Source organism: Molothrus aeneus, chromosome 19 (assembly GCF_037042795.1).
Source record: "Molothrus aeneus isolate 106 chromosome 19, BPBGC_Maene_1.0, whole genome shotgun sequence".
Lineage (NCBI taxonomy): Eukaryota > Metazoa > Chordata > Aves > Passeriformes > Icteridae > Molothrus > Molothrus aeneus.
Genome location: NC_089664.1, coordinates 6,870,067 through 6,890,370, shown reverse-complemented (window position 1 = coordinate 6,890,370; position 20,304 = coordinate 6,870,067). Strand labels below are relative to the sequence as shown.

The window sequence follows — 20,304 nt, the reverse complement described above, 5'->3', positions numbered from 1 at the left end:
TTTTATGCTAGAATTTTCAGACATTTGCCCCTCACCAGCCCAAATGCAGCCGCATCTCAAACCCCTGCTCTTTAAAAGCAGCAGACTCAGGTACAGTGTGCTCTCCTGCCGCCACACACCCTGGATGGACAGCTGTGTGTTATATTAAGAATTTTTAACGGATACAGCTCTAGGCAGGTGGCACCAGCGAAAAACACAGAGATCCAGGGAGAGCAGGAGGCAGCGTGAACCACATCTTCAGCAGCAGGCACACAGCAGAGGCTTGACATTTCTGTAAGAGCAGCAAATTTGTGTGTTCGCTGGAGATATATAATTGTCCTCCCAGAGAGACAGTAAGTGGCCACGGCCCCCTGCCTCTGGCCAAGCCGGATCACGCTGTGCTCTCACTGTTCCATGGTTTTGCTTTCCCAGAGCTGTCCTTGGGCAGCAGCAGGGGAGCCCCTGCCATCACACCCCCACAGCACTGCAGCTCTGGCACCCCACTCCTCGGGCAGCTTTTGTGCAGAATTAGAAAGGCGATGGCTTTGTTCTCAGTAGGAGAATCCTGTGTTCCTTCCAGGCCACTGGACCCACCAGAGATGTTGCTGGGGGATTCAACATCGATGGCAGCAATTTTACATAAATTACACAAGACTTTAGCAAACCTGATTTGCAGCACTGTGAGCAGAAAAAACATAGGTAAAATCGGTTAAAAAATGAAGCAAGCTCCAGCCTGGGGACTCGTTTCTGGTCTCATGGGAATGACTTCAGCTACCTGGAGTCACAGCACAGTCAACACAAGGTGGGCTGAGCCAGGACCTGGCTTGTCCTGCAGCCCAGCCCACACGGGAGCACAGAGGAACAGAAATGCCTTTCCTTTAAAGGCAATATAGCCACTGACCTCTGCCACCCCGTGGGAGTGACACAGGCAGGAGCGGGTGTCCAGCTGTTCCCCATCCAGTCCACACTGGCTGCACAGCCTGCTGCCATCAGCCAGCTCCTCTCCAGTGGGGCTCGTGGGGCTGTGGGTGCTGCGGCTCTGACACCTCCCTTGGCTGCATCTCTGCCACACAGCCCCTGGGACTGGTGGCAATTGGCTGTTTTATAGCCATGCCTGGTGACATTCAGTGAGCCAAGCAGAGCTGGCTGTGGCCTTGTCTGACCCTGGAGCAAGGGAACAGCAAGATCTGAGCTCCTCTCATACTGAAGCAGGCTGAGGATGTCCCACCTGCCTTCCAGGAGCTGGGTGAGGATCCATCTTTGCTTTGTTTCTGCTCATTAATTAAGCCCTCCCTGCTGTGAGCTCCCTTCCCTTGGGAAGCAGGCAAGCTGTGTGCCCTCAGGCAAGCAGCTCTCTGCCTGGCTTCACCAGGATTCCTCTCTGCACCTCTGTGACCACAGCAGGGTGCTGTGCAGCAGGACCAGCTTCCAGCACATGTCAGAGCCTCTCTCTTCTCCTGGGGCAAGAGGGAGTGCCAGGCAGTACAGCTTGGGTACATTGCATACTTGGGAAGCTGTCCCTGCCCAGTGCACCATGCTGCGATGGGAAAGGAGGGATGCAGGAGAGCTGTGAGGATTCTTTGTTCACTCTGCAGTGAGAGACCAACCCTGGAATGGCTCCATATCCTGCACAGAAACATCAGTGCCCCTGGTGGGTGGGTGTCCCCCCATCCCAAGGACAGAGGTGGTGGCTGGAGTCATGCTGCAGAGTGCTTGAGATGCAGAGCCTGAACGGGTGTGGAGAAGGACCTGGGGTGTGATACTGTAGGAGGGCAGTGCAGTGGGAGGGATTGGTGCTGGTGAATGCAGAGTGTCCTTCCCTCTGCCATTCCCTGTGCAGGGTGGGCACAGGGGACATGTGGCAGCAGCCAGCGACCTGTCACTTGGAGCAGCTCTCAGGGAGGCTCCGCAAAATGTCCTCCAAGTTCTGCTTGTCGGCCCGGATCTCAGCCAAGTCGCTCTCAAACGCCTGGATCTGCTCCTGCTGCCGCGCTGCCTCCTGCTGCAGCCGGCTGAGCTGGCTGGCCAGGGCACCCGGCGTGGCCAGGCGCAGCCACAGCTGCTCCAGCTGCAGCCTCCCAGCGCTCAGCACTGCCTCCACCTCCGTGTCCTGCTCCAGGTTACCTGGGCAGGGAGGGAGAGGACATGGATGAGAGCAGAGAAGGGGACAGGAGATGTTCTGGATGTACTCCATGGCACCAGGCAGACTGTAAGGAGTGGGTGCAGTAGGGCATGGAGGCTTTGTAGCTTCTCACTGATCACAGACAAGCAAACAGAGCTGTGGCTCCAGGCAGGGCCTGGGCACTTCTCATTCTTACAAATGGGTCATGGTTTCCAGCCTTTTGCAAAGTTTCTTGGATGCAAGAATCCTGGAATGCTCAGAAATAAACCCACGTGATAAAAACAGGACGAGCTGGAGCAAGACCAACCAGCAACAAGGAGCAAATCCAGTCTAGCACAGCCCTCAGTTCCAAAGGGACTTTGCCAGCCTTGCTCCCCCTGAGGATCCCAAGGGAGATCAGTGTACCCAGAGCAGACATGAGCACACACATTCAGCAAGCCCCAATTCATTCTTCATGAAGGTTTTCCTCAAGACATGAGCCTTAAAGAAGCCTTGCTGAGACCATGGATGATTTCAGCCAGAGAGCACCCAGCTCAGCCTGGATGGCCATCAAGCAGGAGAGCCCTGGCCCCAAGAGCCCAGCCCTGTCCCTGGAACCTGCACCCCATTTCCCCCCAGGTCTCACCTAGGCTGTTCAGCAGGGTGTTCAGGGTCTTGATGTCTGACATGAGTGAGCCCCGGGCTTCCTGGAGACTTCTTGCCATCTCACTCACCTCTGATCCCACCTTCCAACAGAGACAGACACCCAGATCAGGGACACCACTGACCCTTGGCTGGATGGTAGAGGACATCCCAGGAACATCCCCAAGGTGTTGTCCCTACAGTGGAGCTCCCAAGCCGGGTTGTTCCCTATGCTTTGGGCTGTGGGCAAAGCTGCCTCCATGCTCTGGAGGACACAACCTGCCCAAGGGCACCCAGCTGACCTGCTGTGCTTCCTCCAGGTCTCCCCTGAGCTTCTCAGCCATGTGCTCCTGCCGGGAGAGCTCCCACTGGGTCTCATTGGCATGCGTGGCGAGCTGGCTGGCGTGTTTGAGGGCCTGTTTGCTCTCCTGCAGCACAGCCCGTGCCCTCTGCAAAAGACAGAGATGGGGACAGTCACCTGGGGACACACAGCCCTGCCTGCAGCAGCCTGGGCTCTCTAGGTGACGGCTGAGCCTGGCCATGCCCAGCAGCTCCACCCCAATCCCTCAGCTCAGACCTTGGCACTCTCCTCAGAGAGTTGCTCAGCCTCCCCAGCTGTCCTCTGGGCTGTGGTGGAGATGGACAGGGAGTTTCCCAGTGTCTTCTCTGCCTGTTTAATCTTCCTCTGAGCATCCACCACCACTCTGCCCCGCACAGTGGCCATCCTCCTCCTCAGGGCAGCCTGACTCTTCCGATGCCCCAGCACCTTCTTCATGCCTATGGGAGCAACCTGGCCATCACCAAACTGTCCACTTCTCCCCTTGTCACCTGGTGAGAGCCAGGTTGTGGCTGGAGATGCTCTGACTGGTGCCTTTTACCTTCCAAACTGGCCAGGAGGGACTCGGCATCAGAGAGCGCAGCTTTTCCTCGAGAGACAGCCATGGTGGCCATGTCATGGGCAGAGCCAGCCTGGTCCTGCAGCTGGAGAGGAGAAGAGAGGAAGAATGAGGCTGGGCAGCAGGGAAATACGGGATTCAGCCTGCTCCCTTTTGGCAGGCAAGCTCCTAGGGACATCTGGGAGCCCAAGGGAAGATGTCTCCCATACATCCTCTCCCAGCTCCCTAGCTGCAATGTGGTCCCTCCAGTTGCTGGAGCAGCAGGGATGGGGCTCCATTCCTGTGAGCAGCAATTACCTGCTTGAAGCCACGAGTCCTTTGCAGCTCCAGGTGCAGTCCAGCTGCCAGTGCATGGGATGCCTCCACAGCCTGCTGAGCCAACGGCTCCTGGGCTGCTGCTGCCTGCTCCAGCACTGCCAGCTCCTGTGCCAGGTCTCCAGCCTGCATTGGCAGCACCTGCTGCAGGATCAGGAGTGCCAAAGGCTCCATGAGATCCTGTCCCAGCTTGGGGGGCAGCACTGGTAAAGCAGGAGGTAGGGATGCCAGCAGGAGCTGTAGCTTGGGTGCTGCTCACCTGCCCCAGAGCAGCCACCTGCAAAAGTCTCTCAGCCAGGTCAGCCTGTGCCTGTTCCACAGCTGCCAGAGCTCTCCTGGCCTCCACTGCCACCTCTGCCATGCCAGCACCCAGCTCCTCCTGTGCCCGCTGGATTTCCTCATACCTACACAGGACATTGCTGTCAACCAGGGCCCTCCGGTCCCTTGAAGGATGAAGAGGACAATGTGGCCCTGGACATGGATGTAGCAGAAAATTCTGGGGGCTTTTCCTGACCCCCCCAGCACACAGCACCCTGTCCCTCTGCTTTACAGCACTGCAGTGCAATGAGTTTGAAGGTGCTCAGCACGTGCCTGTTGGGCAGGTGGCAAATCCCTGTGACTGAGCCCTGTGACAGCGGCCTGGCCAGAGGAAAGGGGCTCTGGTGCCCTGCCAGCCCCTCACCCAGCCTCCAGCTCGTGCTGCACATGCTGTGTGGTGTTCCTCTCCAGCAGGTTCCTCAGGAGCTCAGAGCTGGCGTTGGAGGCACGCAGTGCTCTCCTGACCATGGCCTCCACCCGTGCCATGGAGTCCTTGTGGCTGCAGGGTCAAGGACACCCAGACAGAGGGAATCAGGGTTGGCCTCCTGGCAAAGGAGTGCCCCCTGCACCCCCAGCTGGGCTGACAGCTTCCTTCCTCTGCCTGTTCAAATCTTACCTCTTGGACAGAGCCTGAGCCTCCAGTGCCCAGTGGCTCCAGTTTGTGGGCTGCCATGGGATTTCCTGGGGAATTTCCTTGGAATGCAAACAGCAGTATTAAGACCCTGGCAGGGAGCAGGCACCCCTGGATCCTGCCAGCCCAGCATCACCAAGAATCTCCCAAAGGGCTAGAGCAAGGAAAATATCTCCTCTTGACTCAGCTGCAAGGAGGGCTATACCCACATGGACCCCAGGCTTTCCCACTCACTCACTCTGCTGGTCACATCCCACCCCAACAGTCCTGGGAGGCACATCCCAGTGCCCCCAGGATTGTCACCACCCCTCTCAGGAGCCCAGGGCCACTGAGAGCCCCCACCGTGGTAGCCAGGGTGTCTGCAGCATGCAGGATCTCCTGCTGAGCCGACCGCAGCACGGCCCCGATCTCCGAGAGCAGGGTGCAGGTCTTGTGGGGTCCATGATGGGAGCAGCTGGTGGCCTGGCTGGCATTGCTGAGACGGCCTTGTGCAGTGTCCAGTGCCCCTGCCAGCTGCCCCACCTGCACCAAGAGGGTGGCCCTGGCACCTGTGGACAGCACAAGCATCTCGTTGCCCATTGGGGTTGCTCAGGGCTCCCTGCTGCCCTGTGGAGCTGCCCCATGCCCCAGCCCCTAACACCTACTGATGAAAGGGGAATACAGTCCCTCTGGGTGCTCAGGAGGGACCCAGGAATTCAGCATCCAAAGGGTACCCATGTGTTGGTGCTCAGCCCCCAGTAATGCCCACCACTGCCTGCTCCAAGACCTCAGTGGTGTGAGCATCCCTGCAGTGCTCTGTCCTCCCAAAAAGGCGTGTCCCCTCCACTGTCCCCACCCAGGTCACACCACACTGAGGCCAGCACTCACCTGGGACCTCCTTGCACCCCCCAGCATGTCACAGCACCCTGAGGGAGCAGAGGGTGAAATAGGTGGGAGGAAGGAGAGTCCCCTGTACCTCTCAGGAGGTGTGGGCCTGGCAGCCCATCTCCACGGGGTGCATCTCCCAGCATGGCAGACTGGCCCAGGTGGGTGTCACAGCCTGGCTTCTGCAGCCACTCCTCCATCTCCTGCAGCCTGGCCCTCAGGAGGTCAGCCTGTGGGCAGGACAGGGGGACACGGGGGGACAGTAAGGCACTGCAGGGCTGTCACAGACATCTTTTATGAAAAATCCTTTCCTTAGGGTTTTTCCTCCTGAGAAGCTGAGAGGCCTCAGGAACAAAATGTAACCAATGGTTATCTGCTGCTGTGGAATGCAACAGGTGCATCTGGGATTGGTCTCATGTGGTTGTTTCTAATTAATGGCCAATCACAGTCAGCTGGCTCAGACTCTCGGCCCGAGACACAAGCCTTTGTTATCATTCCTTCTTTTTCTATTCTTAGCTAGCCTTCTGATGAAATCCTTTCTTCTATTCTTTTAGTATAGTTTTAATATAATATATATAATAAAATAATAAATCAAGCCTTCTGAAACATGGAATCACATCCTCATCTCTTCCCTCATCCTAAGACCCCTGTAAACACTGTCACAACAGGGGTGCTGTGCCTGTTGTCTCAGCAGTGCACAGGCTGTACCTCATCCTTCACCAGCCCATAGCAGGCAGGGCACTGCTGGCAGCGGGAGCTCAGTGGCTCCAGGAAGAAGTTGGCCTGGCAGCGGTCACACTTGTAGCCCACGAAGCCAGGGTGGCACAGGCAGGTGCTGTTCTCGTGGCACTGCGGGGTGATGGAGCCCAGCGGGGAGCAGTTGCAGGCTGCAGTGGGGGCAGAAAGGCATCACAGTGTGGCTGCCAGCCCTGCTTTGGGGACAAAATGCAGCGCCCATTCCCCTTACCTCGGCAGCCCCTGGCAGAGAAGCCGAAGAAGCCGTGCTGGCACCGATCACATCTCCTCCCTGTGACGCCGGGCTGGCAGGAGCACTGCCCCGTCAGCATGTGGCACCCGCTCTCCCGGGACCCTGTTGGGTGGCACTCACAGCTGGCATGAGAAGTGGAGGGTCATGAGCAGGCAATCAATGCAGAGAGCAGAGCTGGGAGCATGGAGCCGCTCCCTGGCAGCCCCATGGCATGCCCCACATACCTCCTGCACCCCACGGTGGGCTCCAGGCCGTAGTAGCTGGGCTGGCACTGCCCACAGGCTCTGCCTGTCACGTGTGGGAGGCAGTGGCACTGGCCTGTGACAGGATCACAGCCCTCCAGCCTCGGGTCTGAGCCACTGGGGTTGCAATCACAAGCTATGGGAGACAAAATAACCCTTAAATCCCAGCATAAATAACCAGACAAAATAACCCTTAAATCCCAGCACGGGGCTGGTGGATGGGACTGCAGGAATGGTGTGCACTGGGGCTGAGCTCCTGACAATGTGGAGAGCCATATTCCCCCATCAGCCAGGGCTCCAAAGAGCCCCTGCAAGCCAGAGTATCTCTGGGGAAGGATGGCAGTGGAGCAAGAGGGCAAAGGGGAACACGTGGGGGTGACCTGGACCATCCATCAGCCCCTAAACCTGCTAGGCATCCCCCTTCCACCCTCTGCCTTCGCTGCTGGGAGGATTTTGGCTGCAAGTGAGCTGTGCCCGGGGGCTGTACTTACGAGCACACTTCCCAGCAGGGCTGGGAGCCAGCGCATCCCCGTAGAAGCCCGGCCGGCACCTCTCGCAGTGCTCGCCCATGGTGTTGTAGAGGCAGCGCAGGCATCGGCCGGACACGGGGTCGCAGTTCCCCACGGCATTGGGATCCACGTTCCCGTGGCACTGGCACGGCTCACAGGGATGCACGGGGCCTCTCTGCCCCAGGGGATCCCCGAAAAACCCATCATCACAGAGCTCACAGCGCTTTCCTGGGGAAGGCGGAACGGTGGGGAGGATCCAGCCGTGCCCACGCTGCCCACAGCCCCTGTGCCCACCCAGCCGCAGCCTCACCTCTCTGCCCCGGGGGGCAGTGGGTGCAGACCATCTCCCCAGTGCTGGGCACCTGGGTGCAGGGCGAGCGGCCGGGGCAGGGGCAGGGCTTGCAGTCATCGGAGCGCCCCAAGAAGGGGTTGCCGTAAAAGCCGGGGCTGCAGCGCTCGCAGGAGGGACCCTCCGTATTGTGTGAGCACTGGCAGTGCCCTGCGGGGAGGAAAACCGAGCTGAGGGTCCGCGAAAATCCAACCCCGAATAACAACGGGGACTGCGGGAGGGATAGAGACCCCAGCACGGAGCGTGGCAAGAGGGATGTGCAGCTCCAAGCGAGGGGTTGCACAACTCCAACCAGCGCTCGGGACATTTTCCCTCCTTGCCCTGTCTTTGGTCGAGGGAGAAGGTTTTGGAGAGGGCACGGCGGCCACAGCGATGCAGGGACGAGGCAGCGCTGGCACACGCAGCACCATCAATGTGTGCGGGGGCTGCCGGCGCCTGCCGTAATCCGCAACACATTTCTGAGTGTCGAGGCGCGTCCTTTCCAGCCCGGCTTGGGAAACACAAACAGCCGGCCCGGCACCCACCAGGGAGCATCTCCAGAGCGAGCCGAGCCTCTGAGTCAGCCTTCCGAAATCGGCTGTGAGGAGGAGAGGGAGGAAGAGGAGGGAGAGTGCTCAAGGAACCCCCCAGCTCCAGGCAGATCCTCTGCTTCACTGGAGACAGAGGAGTCAGGGGGAGGATTTTCCCCGTGTTTTGTGGGGTCGGTCATACCAGGAAGGCTGCGCAGGAGGGGGTGTTATTCCATTTTCCCCACATCCAGGCAGAGTCAGACGATGGAAAAGAAAGAAAAAGCGGGTGGCAGGAAGAAGTGGAAAAATAAACTAAAGGAAGTGCGCAGGCTGGCAGCGCCCAGGCCGGAACATCAAAAGTCTGGCCCCATCCCTGGGGATTGTGCAGTCGGCGGCGCCAGCCCCTCTCTGCGGGATGAGGGCGGGTTTGCAGAGCTGCCGCCCGTGGTTTCGTGGGCAGGGCAGGGGCATTCGCCGAGCTCTCTGCCTCCTCCAGCCCTCTCCATCCCTGCCGTGCATCATTATTACTCCTCACTGAGGAGAGCCAGCCACCAGGGGTTGGGCTGGCAGCACAAGAGCTGGCTCCTCTGGTGTCTTCCCTCTGTGTTTTCCTGCTTTTTTCCTTGTTTCTCTGCTCAGGTTAACCCTCAGTTTGCAGATTCCAGAGCTGCACCCCAGTCCTGCTCCTCTCATCAGGCAGTGAAGCTGCCTGTGAGATCCAGCCTAGCAAAACCCTCTCTGCTGTCCTGGCCCTGCTCCCTTACTCCTCTGAGCACCAGCACCCTTCCCTCCTCCTCCTCAGAGGTCATAAAATATCATGAAAAATGCTCCTCTAATTATAGATTACCACCATTATTGCACTTCATTAATAATCTCTATCTTTGCAGTTATGAACGCTGTCCCTAGAACCACCCAAGCAATTCAACTTGCAAATTTTGGGAACCACAACCTCACCAGTTGTTCCCAGCTTCCCTCAGAACAAGCAAAGGCAGGGATTTGTCACCCACACACGGAGCAGCAGGTGAGTGGAGGGGCCGGGGGGTGCACACCTGTGAGGGGGTGGCAGTCCCCGTGCTGGTTGCAGGTGCAGGGCACGCAGCTGACGAAGGGGCCACCAAATGGGATCTCCCTCTTGAACCCAGGTGCACAGGACTGGCAGAACTGCCCGGTGTATCCCATGGGACACGTGCACTCCTCCACCCAGCCCGCCCGTGGGCCCGGCCCGGGGCGAGCAGATGTGAGCTGGACCTCGCTCAGGGACAGCCTGCCTGTGAGAGGGGACAATGGTGTGGGAATGGGATGCTGCAGCCCCTGCTCTGCTCTGAAATGCTCCAGACAGACCCCAAAACACCTCCTTGAGAGCCCAGGGGTGTTCACAGAGAGGAGGCAGCCCCTGCCCCAAAACAGCCCCTACAATCCCTCTCATCCTTGAGAGCCTGATGCTGCTTCCATGTCCACAGTCCCACCCCAGGTTGGTCCCCCCACGGGGATGTCCTGTGGAGATGTCTCCAGTCCCACCCCAGGTTGGTCCCCCCACAGGGATGTCCTGTGGAGATGTCTCCAGTCCCACCCCAGGCTGGTCCCCACGGGGATGTCCTGTGGAGATGTCTCCAGTCCCACCCCAGCCTGGTCCCCACAGGGATGTCCTGTGGAGATGTCTCCAGTCCCACCCCAGGTTGGTCCCCCCATGGGGATGTCCTGTGGAGATGTCTCCAGTCCCACCCCAGCCTGGTCCCCATAGGGATGTCCTGTGGAGCCACCCACCTCTCCCGGGGCCGTGGCTCACGCGGAGGCGGAGGGAGCTCAGGTTGGAGAGCAGGCGCTGGAAGCTGAAGGCCGACAGCAAAGGCTCTGCACCCTCCTGTGCCTCATGCAGCCTGTTGGAGAAGGAGTGGGGGAGGCAGGACAGGGCCAGCATGAGCTGGGTGCTGCAGGACCCAGGCACAGCACAGTTAAATCCCCAAGGGGGGCAGAGAGCAGTAAAGGGCAGCCCAGACAAATCAGGCACTGAGCCCTAAACCCCACTGTCTCCCCAAAACACCGTGATGGGTACCTGAAGGTGACAACCTGCTTTCCATGCTGGAGCTGGCTCTTACTGCTGGACATGGTGATCTTCATCCCCTCGCCCTCCAGCAGCAGCTGGGCCTGGAGCAGGGGCACGCCACGTTCTGTTCTTGTCCCGTTCTCCACTCCCAGCAGCAGGGACAGGAGCTGCCCATAACTGAGGTGCTGGTTCTGCAGAAACTTCTCTGTGAGGGGAGAGAGGAGCAAAGTCTGTAGGACACAGAGGCACCAGCTCTGCCAGGTCTGCCAGTGCAGTCCTATTCCCGCCACCATCATCAGGAGCCACAGTCACCCTCCTAGGGTGCTGCCAGCTCCAGCCTGCCCTCCTGGGGTCCCAGTCCAATACCCCCCACTGTTCCAAAACCCCCCCCACTGCCTTCTGCTACAGAAACGTGCTCAGCTCTGCAATGGAGCTCAGTGCTTCCTGCACCAGCATGGCAGTGGGACGAGAGCACCTCAGGGACCCAGCGCACACAATACCTGGTGCAAGAAAATCCACTGGCTCCTCTCCATCCCACTCGGTGATGATCTCCTGGCCAGCCCAACGCAGAGGCAGCTCTGTGGGGCCTGGAGCTGTGGCAGCCCAGCCCTCCAGCCCTGTGGGACAGGATACAGTGGCAGGGCACAGCTAAGGGAGCAGTGAGTCCCTGCCAGCACAGCACCAGCAGGGTGCTGCTTTCAGGGGCTCTGTCCCTCCTCCCAACACTCTCTTGAGTCTTGGAAAGGACTTTGTAACACCCTGCCCCACTTGGGCTCTCTGCTCTCATGCACTGGAGCATGGCCTTAACCACCCCTCAACTATTTATTTTCTTAGATTTGGAGGAAATTATTATCTTTAAACTTTTGCCCTCCTGCTTGTGCTGCCATTCTAACATTACTGTGGGCTGCTGAGCACAGGAAGCCTGAGGAGAAATGCTGGAGAAGCCCAGAAGAGATGGGCCATAGTTGCATTAAGTTGGTTTCCTTAAGAAACCAGTTAAACTCCCCCCCCCCCCCCCCCCCCCATTCCACAGGGGTTAGTTATTTCTTCCAGCTCTGCAGGACAAACACTTGGAAATCTCTCAAGTGGGCTGTGCTCTGTTATCAAATCACTCCCAATTTATACTTTTACCCAGTATAAGAAAATTCCATCTGATCCCCCTCCACTGTGGACTGGGGAATGTTTTGGGAAGCCGGGATTTAGGAGGGTGCTGTGGCTGCATCTCAGCTCAGAAACTGCCAAACCCAGTCCCCAAAGGAGCAGCCCCAAACTGGCTGTGTGAAGGATGGAAAAAAAGACTCGGTTTAAAGCCTGGATCGCTTTCAAGGCCGCGAAGACATTCCAGCAGCACAGCAATTGGCAGCGCGGTTTAAAGGCAATTAAGATCCACCCGTGCCTGGCGCATTCGCATCCATCTGGGAAGAGGCGCGGCAGAGCGGGGTGCCCGCCGGGGGTGCCCGTCCCCGCGGTGTCCCCGCGGTGTCCCCGCGCGGGGCTGCACACGCCGGCGTGCGCGGCAGATGGCAGGGCTTCCCCAGCATCCCGCACGCACCCAGCCCTGCCAGCAGCCAGGCAAAAGCACCACCTCCCTCCCGCCCGTCCAACTGCGCTGTCATATCCCAGCCGAGCATGGGGAGAGGAGGGAATCATTGGGAAAGTTGCCAGCAGGCTCCATCCTATTGTTTTTTTTTTAATCTTTCTGAGCTGATCTTTAGGGCTCCTGCAGTCCCTGGTGAGGTGCAATGTCCATGTCTGGCCCCACAGCCCTCCCTGAGCCATGCACAGCCCCAGGAGAAGGTTGGCATGGAGGGGTGCCACAGGGAGTCACGGATACCCTGTCCCCGTGGAGCTGGAGAAGCAGAAATTTAACAGTAAAACAGGGGCAAGCCAGAGAAATCCCTCTCCACCCATCACCACCAGTTAGCTCCAAAGGGAGATGCTCAGCCCCGAAGAGGAACATTCAGCCACATCCTTCCCAAACATTTTTGGCTGAAATTGGCGGAGCGGTGCCCTCCGTTTTACCTGGGGCTGGGGACGGTCGTTACCTTGGCTGAAATCGGAGCGGATGTGCGTCTCCTCGTAGCCATCTGCCGCCCTGCAGGCGCTGGAGTGGCCGTAACAGAAGCAGCTGGTGCAGCCGATGGGGTTGTGGGGCTGCAGGTTAAACCAGCCCGGCTGGCACCTGGGCACGGGGAGGAAACAGGAGTATGTGGCACAGGGCAGGCAGAGCCGCAGGGAACCACGGCAGTGTCTCTGTGTGGGACACTGGTGACACTCCTGTGAGCCCAGCCCCAGTGGTCCAGAGGAATGCAGCCCCACAACCCTGCCACCAATTTCAAGACTGGTAAGGGACAGTGTTCCTGTCCCCATGCCAGGTACTCACCTGTTGCACAAGTGCCCCTCCACCCTCTCCTTGCAGGTGCAGTGCCCCGTGTTGGGGTCGCAGGTGCCCACGCTGCCCGCGGGGTCACAGCTGCAGGGTCTGAATGGAGTGAGATAAAGGCAGGACGAGGTGAGATAAAGGCGGGACGAGGTGAGCTCCGGTCCCATCCCGCTGCCCCTGCCCAGGGCCGGGTTCCTCCTCACCTGCAGCCACCTTCGCTGAGGCTGTGGTAGCCGTCCTTGCAGCGCTCACACTTCCAGCCCGTCACGTTGGCTTTGCAGACGCAGGTGCCCGAGCTGTCGCACTGGGGCTGCAGGGAACCTGCGGGGACCCCGGCCAGCCCTGAGGCTCAACCCCAGCCGGGGAGAGACACAGGATGGGGAAGATGGGGAAACCCCGAGCAAGAGAGAAGCCACCAAAACCATCCCTCCCAGCAAACTCCGCCTGGCTTATCGGTAATTTTGCAGCCGGAGCCCAGCTGGGCACAGCCGCACGCACCTGCGGGGTGGCAGTGGCAGGGCTGGCAGGCTCCCTGCGGCTCCCAGCGGTAGTAGTTCTGCCTGCAGCTCTCGCAGTGGGGCCCGGCCGTGTTGTCGCGGCAGTTGCGGCAGTGTCCCCCGTGCCCGCTCCGCCGGAACAGCTCCCGGTCGTAGAAACACTCCTCGGAGCGGCCGCTGCAGTTGCAAGCTGGGGGAGAGGCGGGAGGACGGGTGGGCACCTGGCGGGCACTGGAGGTTATGGCAACCTCCTGTGGGTCGGATGGGCCAGATGGGACCCCTTGGCCCAGCAGTGAGAGCTTTCAGCAGTGCCTCTGCCCTCGGAAGCAGAGGTGGGTGCAGTACAATGCACGGAGCAGATGGCTGCACTCGTGGGGTAAAGGGAATGGAAAAACTCGGGGTGCTGCAGTGAAGGGGAGCCCGGGGGTACAAATCCTCCCAAAATGGAGCAGGTGCAGGAAGGGCAGGAGGTGCCAGGTGAGCTGCAGCAGCAGCAGGGCACCCATCAGGGCAGGTGCAGGAAGGGCAGGAGGTGCCAGGTGAGCTGCAGCAGCAGCAGGGCACCCATCAGGGCAGGTGCAGGAAGGGCAGGAGGTGCCAGGTGAGCTGCAGCAGCAGCAGGGCACCCATCAGGGCAGGTGCAGGAAGGGCAGGAGGTGCCAGGTGAGCTGCAGCAGCAGCAGGGCACCCATCAGGGCCAGTCATGGCTGTGGCCAGGGAGCCACCCGAGGATACTCACGGAGGCACTCGTTGGCAGCCTCGGCCGTGCCGCGCGCCCAGGGCCGGTCCTGGTAGAAGGGCTGGCAGCGCTCACAGTCGGTGCCAGCCGTGTGGTGCTGGCACACACACACCAGCTGCCCAGCCTCGTCCGGCAAACACTCGCTGGCGTGGCCATTGCATTTGCACCTGCAGTGAGACACCAGCACGGGGCAGCCGCTCTGAGCACAGTGTGGGCAGCAGCCGCAGTGGGACGGTGCCCAGGCTGTGCAGTGTGTGACCCTGCTCCTGGGCTGGCTGTGGGGTGAGAGCAGCTCAGGCTGTGCTGGCATTGAGGCCGCCCATCCTGTCCCTGAGGCTCTCCCAGCCTGGCCAGTTGGGCAGTCACACACTGAGGGTGGCCCGTGCTAACCAGCTCCAGCTGCTGGCCCCAGAGGTGGGACAACAGCTCCAGGTCTGCCTGCTGGGAGCCGTCCCAGCCCTGCTGCCTGGGGCAGACAGCGCTCTCAGGGATGGGGAAATTTTCCACTTCTCCCAGCTAGGGAAGGGCATGTGCAGCACAGCCCACGGGCAGCACCAAGTGGGTGCCACCTGCATCTCTGTCCCACATCTGCTGCCCTTTCCTGCTGGCAGCTGTTGCAGCTTCTCTGCCTGTGGCCATGCTGACTCCAAGCTCCTCCAGTGGCCTCTGCAGCTTCAGGTCATCTTTCCACTAGAACCCCATGGCTCCCCTTTTGCAGTGCCCAGGAACCAGCAGGGTCACAGGAGGAGCAACATGAGCCCCAGTGTCATGAAAAGCCATTGGGCTGGGAGGGAACAAAGCAAATACAGCTGGTGGCACGTGGACTGGGCTAGTGGGGAAAAGATGTTTCTGCACCACTGAGAGGTCTCCAGGTTTCATCACCCATCTCTGCATTTCCAGCTCCAGTTTACACATGGAGGAAGCCACATCTGAGCAGTTTACCCCAAAATCACAATTCAGACAAGACTGAGGTGGGGATCAGCTGCCCCAGTCCCACAGCCCCAAGAAGGTCCCCAGTTCTGCCTGGCTGCTCCTCACCTGCCACCAACAGAGAAGTCAGATATGGCATAGTAGTATGACTGCAACACCTTGGGGTCCTTGAAGATGTCATCCCCAAATGTGTTGAGCCGGTTCAAGGAGATGAGCAGGTCAGTGACTGTCACCCACTCCTGCAGGGGACACGGGGAAGCCACCTTGGTGGAGAGGTCTGTGCCACCAGCTCCCACCCCAACCAGGCCACATCCTGCAGCTTCTCAAGCCGGGCTGCAGCTCATCCCCAGCACTTTTACCCCAGCTGAGTGCAATAATTCCCTTGATCCCAAGGCTCCGTGCCCCACACCCCCTCCCACCCCGGTGGCACCTGCAGCGCGGGGCTCCCATCAAAGTTGTAGGCGCTGGGCCGTCCCTCCAGGGTGGAGAAGGCCACGTTGCCGCCGCTCAGCGGGGAGATGTCGCTGAACTCGTCGCTGCAGAAGGCCACCTGCTCGTCCTCTCCCGGCCGCAGGTACTGCCGCGGCTGCTTCCCGTAGGTTTTCTGGCAGGAGGCGCTGTAGAACTGGAAGGGCACCCAGGGCCCCTCGGCGCGGCTGCGCTTGTAGATGGCGAAGCTCTCGGGGCGGCTGGTGTGGAACTTCAGCCGCACGTAGGTGATCTCGTAGGCTTTGCCTGGGGACAGAGCCGCCACGCTGCGACCCTCTGCTGGCCACCACAGCCTGGGCTATCCCGACAGCACCCTGCAGCACCCAGCACAGCTAAAAATGGACAAATCACCACCCCCACCCAGCTGCCCTCAACCAGCTCCTCCTTGGCGCAGCCCAAACCCTGTCCAGATCCAAGCTGGCTCTTGCCCCCCATCCCTCGTGTGCTGCACTGGGTGGGTTGCACGGGCAAAGAGCAGCTCCAAATCCCGGCTGTGGGGGAGAGTTAGGCCAACAGCACTGAAAGCATCCCCAGGGCAGTGGTGCTTTAGGGATGGAGAGCTGGAAAGGGTCAAGGCCAATCCCTTCCCAGGGAGCTGCATGCCAGGACCTGGCATCGCTTCCATCTTTGCTGGGATGAAGACAAAGAGAGGCCACCAATCCTTGGGGCGTCCGGCGAGCTCTGAAAGAGCTTGAAAGGATTAGCAGAAAGGAAAAGAGAAAACACCAAAGTGAACATCAGACCCACTTAATTGCCAGAGATGAAGGACCAGCTCAAAGCCCGAATTGCTCCATAACAGCACCACTCCTGACAGCACAAAACAATTAGCTGCAAGGTTTTGGCTTTATTTGAAAAGATAATGAGTTGGGAATGTTAGAGGGGTTATTCCGGGACTAGGAAAACAAGCCTTTAATTGGGCCCATATGAATACTGTCGCGTATGTGCTGCGACTTTGCTGCGGGGGAGCCGAGGCAGCCGGCTACCAGCGCTGGGAAAAGCAGCTGCATCCCATCAGGGATGCAGGAAGCGCCCGGCACTGCCGGGAGAGGGGGACAGACCCACTCCCAGCCCACCCGGAGGTGACGAGGGCCGAGAAGGGGCTGCAGCTGGGCTGTCCCACCCTTGCCTTGTGCCTCTCCCCTCCCTCGGGGACCGCTCCGCGCTGGTGGCAGCGGGGGTGGCCCTGTCCTGCACCCTGGCAGGCGCCCGTTCCCAGACAGCGCGGTCCCCAGAGGGTTTCTACCAAAACAGCGAGGTCGGGGCCGTCACCTCGTGGGGCAGTTTCCTCTGGGAGAGGAAGGGAAGGCAGGGCTGTGTCAATAAACCACCCCTGCCCCAAGTGGCCCCGTGCGAGGGGAGGGGATGGCCACGCTGGGGGAGCCCCATTCTGGTGCCTCCAGCTGGGGTGGAGCAGATTCACTTTTCTGAGGAATTTTCGTGAGAGGAGAAATTTGGCTGATTAAAAAGCCTGTCTGCGAATTTTCATGTGCTTTTCCCAGACAGGCTTTTTAATCAGCCAATTTCTCCTAAGGAAAAAAAAAATCCAGAAAATAAACCAGGCTGGTTGTCTCCTCTTTGCTGCTCAGGTGTGACATGTCCCAAAGCCAGATGTGCTGCTGGACAGTGATGCTGGGAAGGGTGCACAGGCAGCACCAGGACCCCTGGGTGCTCTCCCAGCTGTGCACCTGCCTTCCCCTGAGCCCAAAATGCAGCTTGTACTGCTCTGGGGCCCCAAGAAGAGAATTCTGGAGAGAAGGAAAGGAGCATGTGGGACAGTCATGTCACCTACATGTCCTGTCATCTCTAGTCCTACAGGAAAATCAGAGTCACAGACGCAGATAATGCCTGATCTAGACACTCCAAAGTGAGCCATTGGCATTCAGATTGCTTCCTGAGGAGCCCTGGTGTCTGTTGCCTTTGCAAGCCACAGATATTTTGAGTTCCTTCCTTGACATCTGACAGGGCAAATACAAGAGCTGTGGACACTTGGGATGATCGACCAGCTGCAAGCCCACTGCACCATAACAGCATGGCTGGAACCTCACAGAGAGAGAGATTTAAAGGACCATAATCTAATTAACGCCAATCAACAACATGCAGGTAAACACGGGTCTTGTCCGAGTCATCCCATGTCTTATTTAATAAGCTCCCCAGGCAACCACGCTGGAGAACTTACAAGAGGTGTGACTGAGCAAGACAGGCAGGCTGAGGGGACACACTGCATGGGGTGAAACACCCAATTACTTGGTGGAGCTCAGGAGCAAGGACTCAGCCCAGGACTCCCCCTGCATTCCAGGGGACTGCAGTTGGGCTTTTCCTGCTTAACCCAAGTGGAAGCATTAAGGCAGCAATAAAAACATCTGTGGCTGGGACAAGAACGGGCCTGGCAACTGTGGGAAAGGTCAGACAATGATGTGCCAAGCACCAAGATGGTATTTTTTAGCATGGCAAGACAAAGGAGCCATGTAGGAAGAAGGGTAGAATGGCAGAGGATGCTCCAGCTCACAAAGGGGCTATGATAGGGCTGGAAGATGAGCTCGGTGCAATGCTTGAGCCCTGGCTGTGTTAACAGACAGACACAGCAGGGCAGTCACAGGGACTGGACTCCACTGGAAACCCAAGTGTGGGGTCCAAGAAAGACCACAGAGGAGCCGGGGAAGAGCTGCAAGAAGGACAGAGAATGGGAAAGAAGCCCCGGGGCTTGCAGAGCCCGCACATGTCGCTGTGCCGAGCTGGGACTGGTGGCCACAAAGCCGCCCGGAGGGGCAGCAGGCTCGGCCACACAGGCTGCGTTCGGGTGGTCTGTGCCCCGGGTCACCCACACACGGACCGGGGACAACCTGACAGCCTGTGCTGGGTGCTCAAGAGGCCGGCAAATGCCCTCAGGGCTGGCAGGAGCAGGGAGTGAGGATGGCAGACTCCTCCAGCACCGCTCCTGGTGCCCGGCGGGGAGCGCGGCCCGGGGACAGGACCAGATGCCTTTCCCCTCGCAGGGGGCTGGGAAAGCAGCGACCTCCACCCAGCCAGGCAGCTCCGCCTACCCTGCCGGGGCAGGCACGGACCCTCCACGGCCGCCCCGACCACGCTGGGTCCCGCCAACACGGCTCAGTGCCACACCGACCCTCGGCTGCCCCCTCACCAGTGCCACACGGACACTCTGCTGTCCCCTCACCAGTGCCACACCGACCCTCGGCTGTCCCCTCACCAGTGCCACACCGACCCTCGGCTGTCCCCTCACCGGCTCCAGCCGCAGCCCCTCCACTACCCGCCTTCGGCATGCAGATGGCAGGAGACTGCAGAGAATGAAGATTTTACAGCGCTGGCCAACAGCCAGGAGAGTTTAGATGGCAGGAAAATGTTATAAAACCTTTTTAAAATGCCAGGCATGCCCCTTGGGTTTAAGTACCCTCCAGGTGGGCGGCTTGCACGGTATTTAAAACACAGAGGGTCGGATGCCAGCTGGGGAAACCTACCGGGATTGCACGGTGTGTCTGGAGCTCGGCACCCTGAGACAAACCAGGGACCCTGAGCAACGCACGGGGGTGAAACAGGAGGGGCTTGGCACCCATGGCAGCCACCCTCCCCGGGCAAGGCTCTCCCAGGGTAGGAACCATCTGCCTCCTGCTCCGCAGGCTTCCAAAATCGGGAAAAAAGCATCCTGGGGTGAAGGGGGGAGCAGGCACTCCGGGCACGGCTGCCTGGGAAGCAGCACAGACAAGCACAGCTCCTGGCATCCCGGGGCTCGGCTGATGGACAGGGCAGACCCTCCCCGAGTCCTTTCAGTGCTCTGCACAGTGCAGCTCCCTCCATACACCCCCTAAAAAGCCCTGGGGAGGGTCCCGTCCTTAACCCAGCACTGGCAGCAAGCGCTGCAGGGCTCAGGAGCATCCAGCCCCATCTCTGCACCCCCTGCCCTCCACCGGCCCCGCCGGGGCTCCCGCTGGCGCTTACCCAGGTGCAGGGTGATGTTGACGGAGTTGGGGTGCTGGATGCCAAAGGCCATGGACTGGCTCTGCCACCAGGTGCTCTCCTCCTGGCTGTGGAAGTCGGTGAGGAGGGAGGCGTTGTGGTGGCGCCGGGGGTCGCTGGCGTCGCAGCGGTGGCACAGGGCGCTGGCGTGCTGGGCGCCCATGTGCAGGCAATAATCCTCCGGCGGCGACCCGCACGTGTTGCTGGCACGGACGGCCCGGCCGAAGGCGGCGTTCTCGAACACGGGCATGCAGCGGCGGGGCTGCCCCCGAGGGTCCCAGCAGGGGGATGAGCCCCCCAGCCCCAGCCCCAGCAGGGCCAGCAGGCAGAGCCCCGGAGGCCGTGCCATGCCGTGCAAATCCTGGCCGGACTCTGAGCCTCCTCTGGATGGCAGCGGGCGGGACGCGATGGGATGGGACGGGGTGGGATGGGATGGGATGGGACGGGTCCCCCCTACCCGGCACCTCCTCTCGCTCCGAGGTCCATCTTGTGGAAGCTGCTGGGAATGTCGAAATACTCGTGTGTGAGGCAGAGCTGTGGTGTTTGGGATCCCCGCAGGACATCCCAGTCCCTCAGGCCGTGGGGATGGGACCATCCAGTGCTCCATCCCCAAAACATCTCCGTTGCTTTGTGGATTGGGGATTTGCAGCTTCAGCTGCGTGGGCATAGCTGAGCTCCTCCATTTCTCAGCCCTGGGAATGAGCCTGTGGTGGTGCATACCTCACATGAGGCTTTTCCCTTCAATTGGTAGGGGTCCTCACTTTTTTTGCAGCCCCAAAATCAAGAGGGGATTAGGGAAAGGCTTTGAAACAGATTCAGCACCTTCTTCTGCCCACACTGATTTACGGGGGCATTGACTGCTCTCCCACCTACACCAACCTCCCTGGGATGTGGGTCTGTGACACCCCAG

The 20,304-nt window shown here is 59.7% G+C and overlaps 1 protein-coding gene across 1 annotated transcript; it reads right to left on the bottom strand.

The window, feature by feature from the left end:
• Positions 1 to 541: 541 nt before the first annotated feature.
• On the bottom strand, positions 542 to 19,758 carry LAMC3 (laminin subunit gamma 3). Its single transcript, XM_066563054.1, has 28 exons — positions 19,377 to 19,758; positions 15,367 to 15,671; positions 15,045 to 15,175; positions 14,007 to 14,173; positions 13,269 to 13,457; positions 12,974 to 13,091; positions 12,771 to 12,869; positions 12,433 to 12,569; positions 10,888 to 11,004; positions 10,397 to 10,592; positions 10,108 to 10,220; positions 9,393 to 9,611; positions 7,796 to 7,984; positions 7,468 to 7,713; positions 6,959 to 7,112; positions 6,714 to 6,856; positions 6,455 to 6,633; positions 5,838 to 5,976; positions 5,225 to 5,430; positions 4,868 to 4,944; positions 4,616 to 4,750; positions 4,193 to 4,337; positions 3,916 to 4,077; positions 3,601 to 3,703; positions 3,300 to 3,499; positions 3,025 to 3,171; positions 2,727 to 2,826; positions 542 to 2,103 (listed from the first exon to the last, which is right to left on the bottom strand). Exons 1-28 carry the CDS (start codon positions 19,741 to 19,743, stop codon positions 1,859 to 1,861), a joined length of 4,728 nt encoding a protein of 1,575 aa, XP_066419151.1. The 5' UTR covers positions 19,744 to 19,758; the 3' UTR covers positions 542 to 1,858.
• Between the last annotated feature and the right edge of the window lie 546 nt (positions 19,759 to 20,304).

Bases quoted from the DNA above. Each gene is read 5' to 3' on its own strand.
- LAMC3 (XM_066563054.1), bottom strand. From the start codon at position 19,743: ATGGCACGGCCTCCGGGGCTCTGCCTGCTGGCCCTGCTGGGGCTGGGG. The intron at 9,612-10,107 runs GTGGGTGGCTCC...CCCCTCTCACAG, and splicing joins GAGCCACGGCCCCGGGAGAG to GCAGGCTGTCCCTGAGCGAG. The intron at 7,714-7,795 runs GTGAGGCTGCGG...CGCCTTCCCCAG, and splicing joins CTGCCCCCCGGGGCAGAGAG to GAAAGCGCTGTGAGCTCTGT.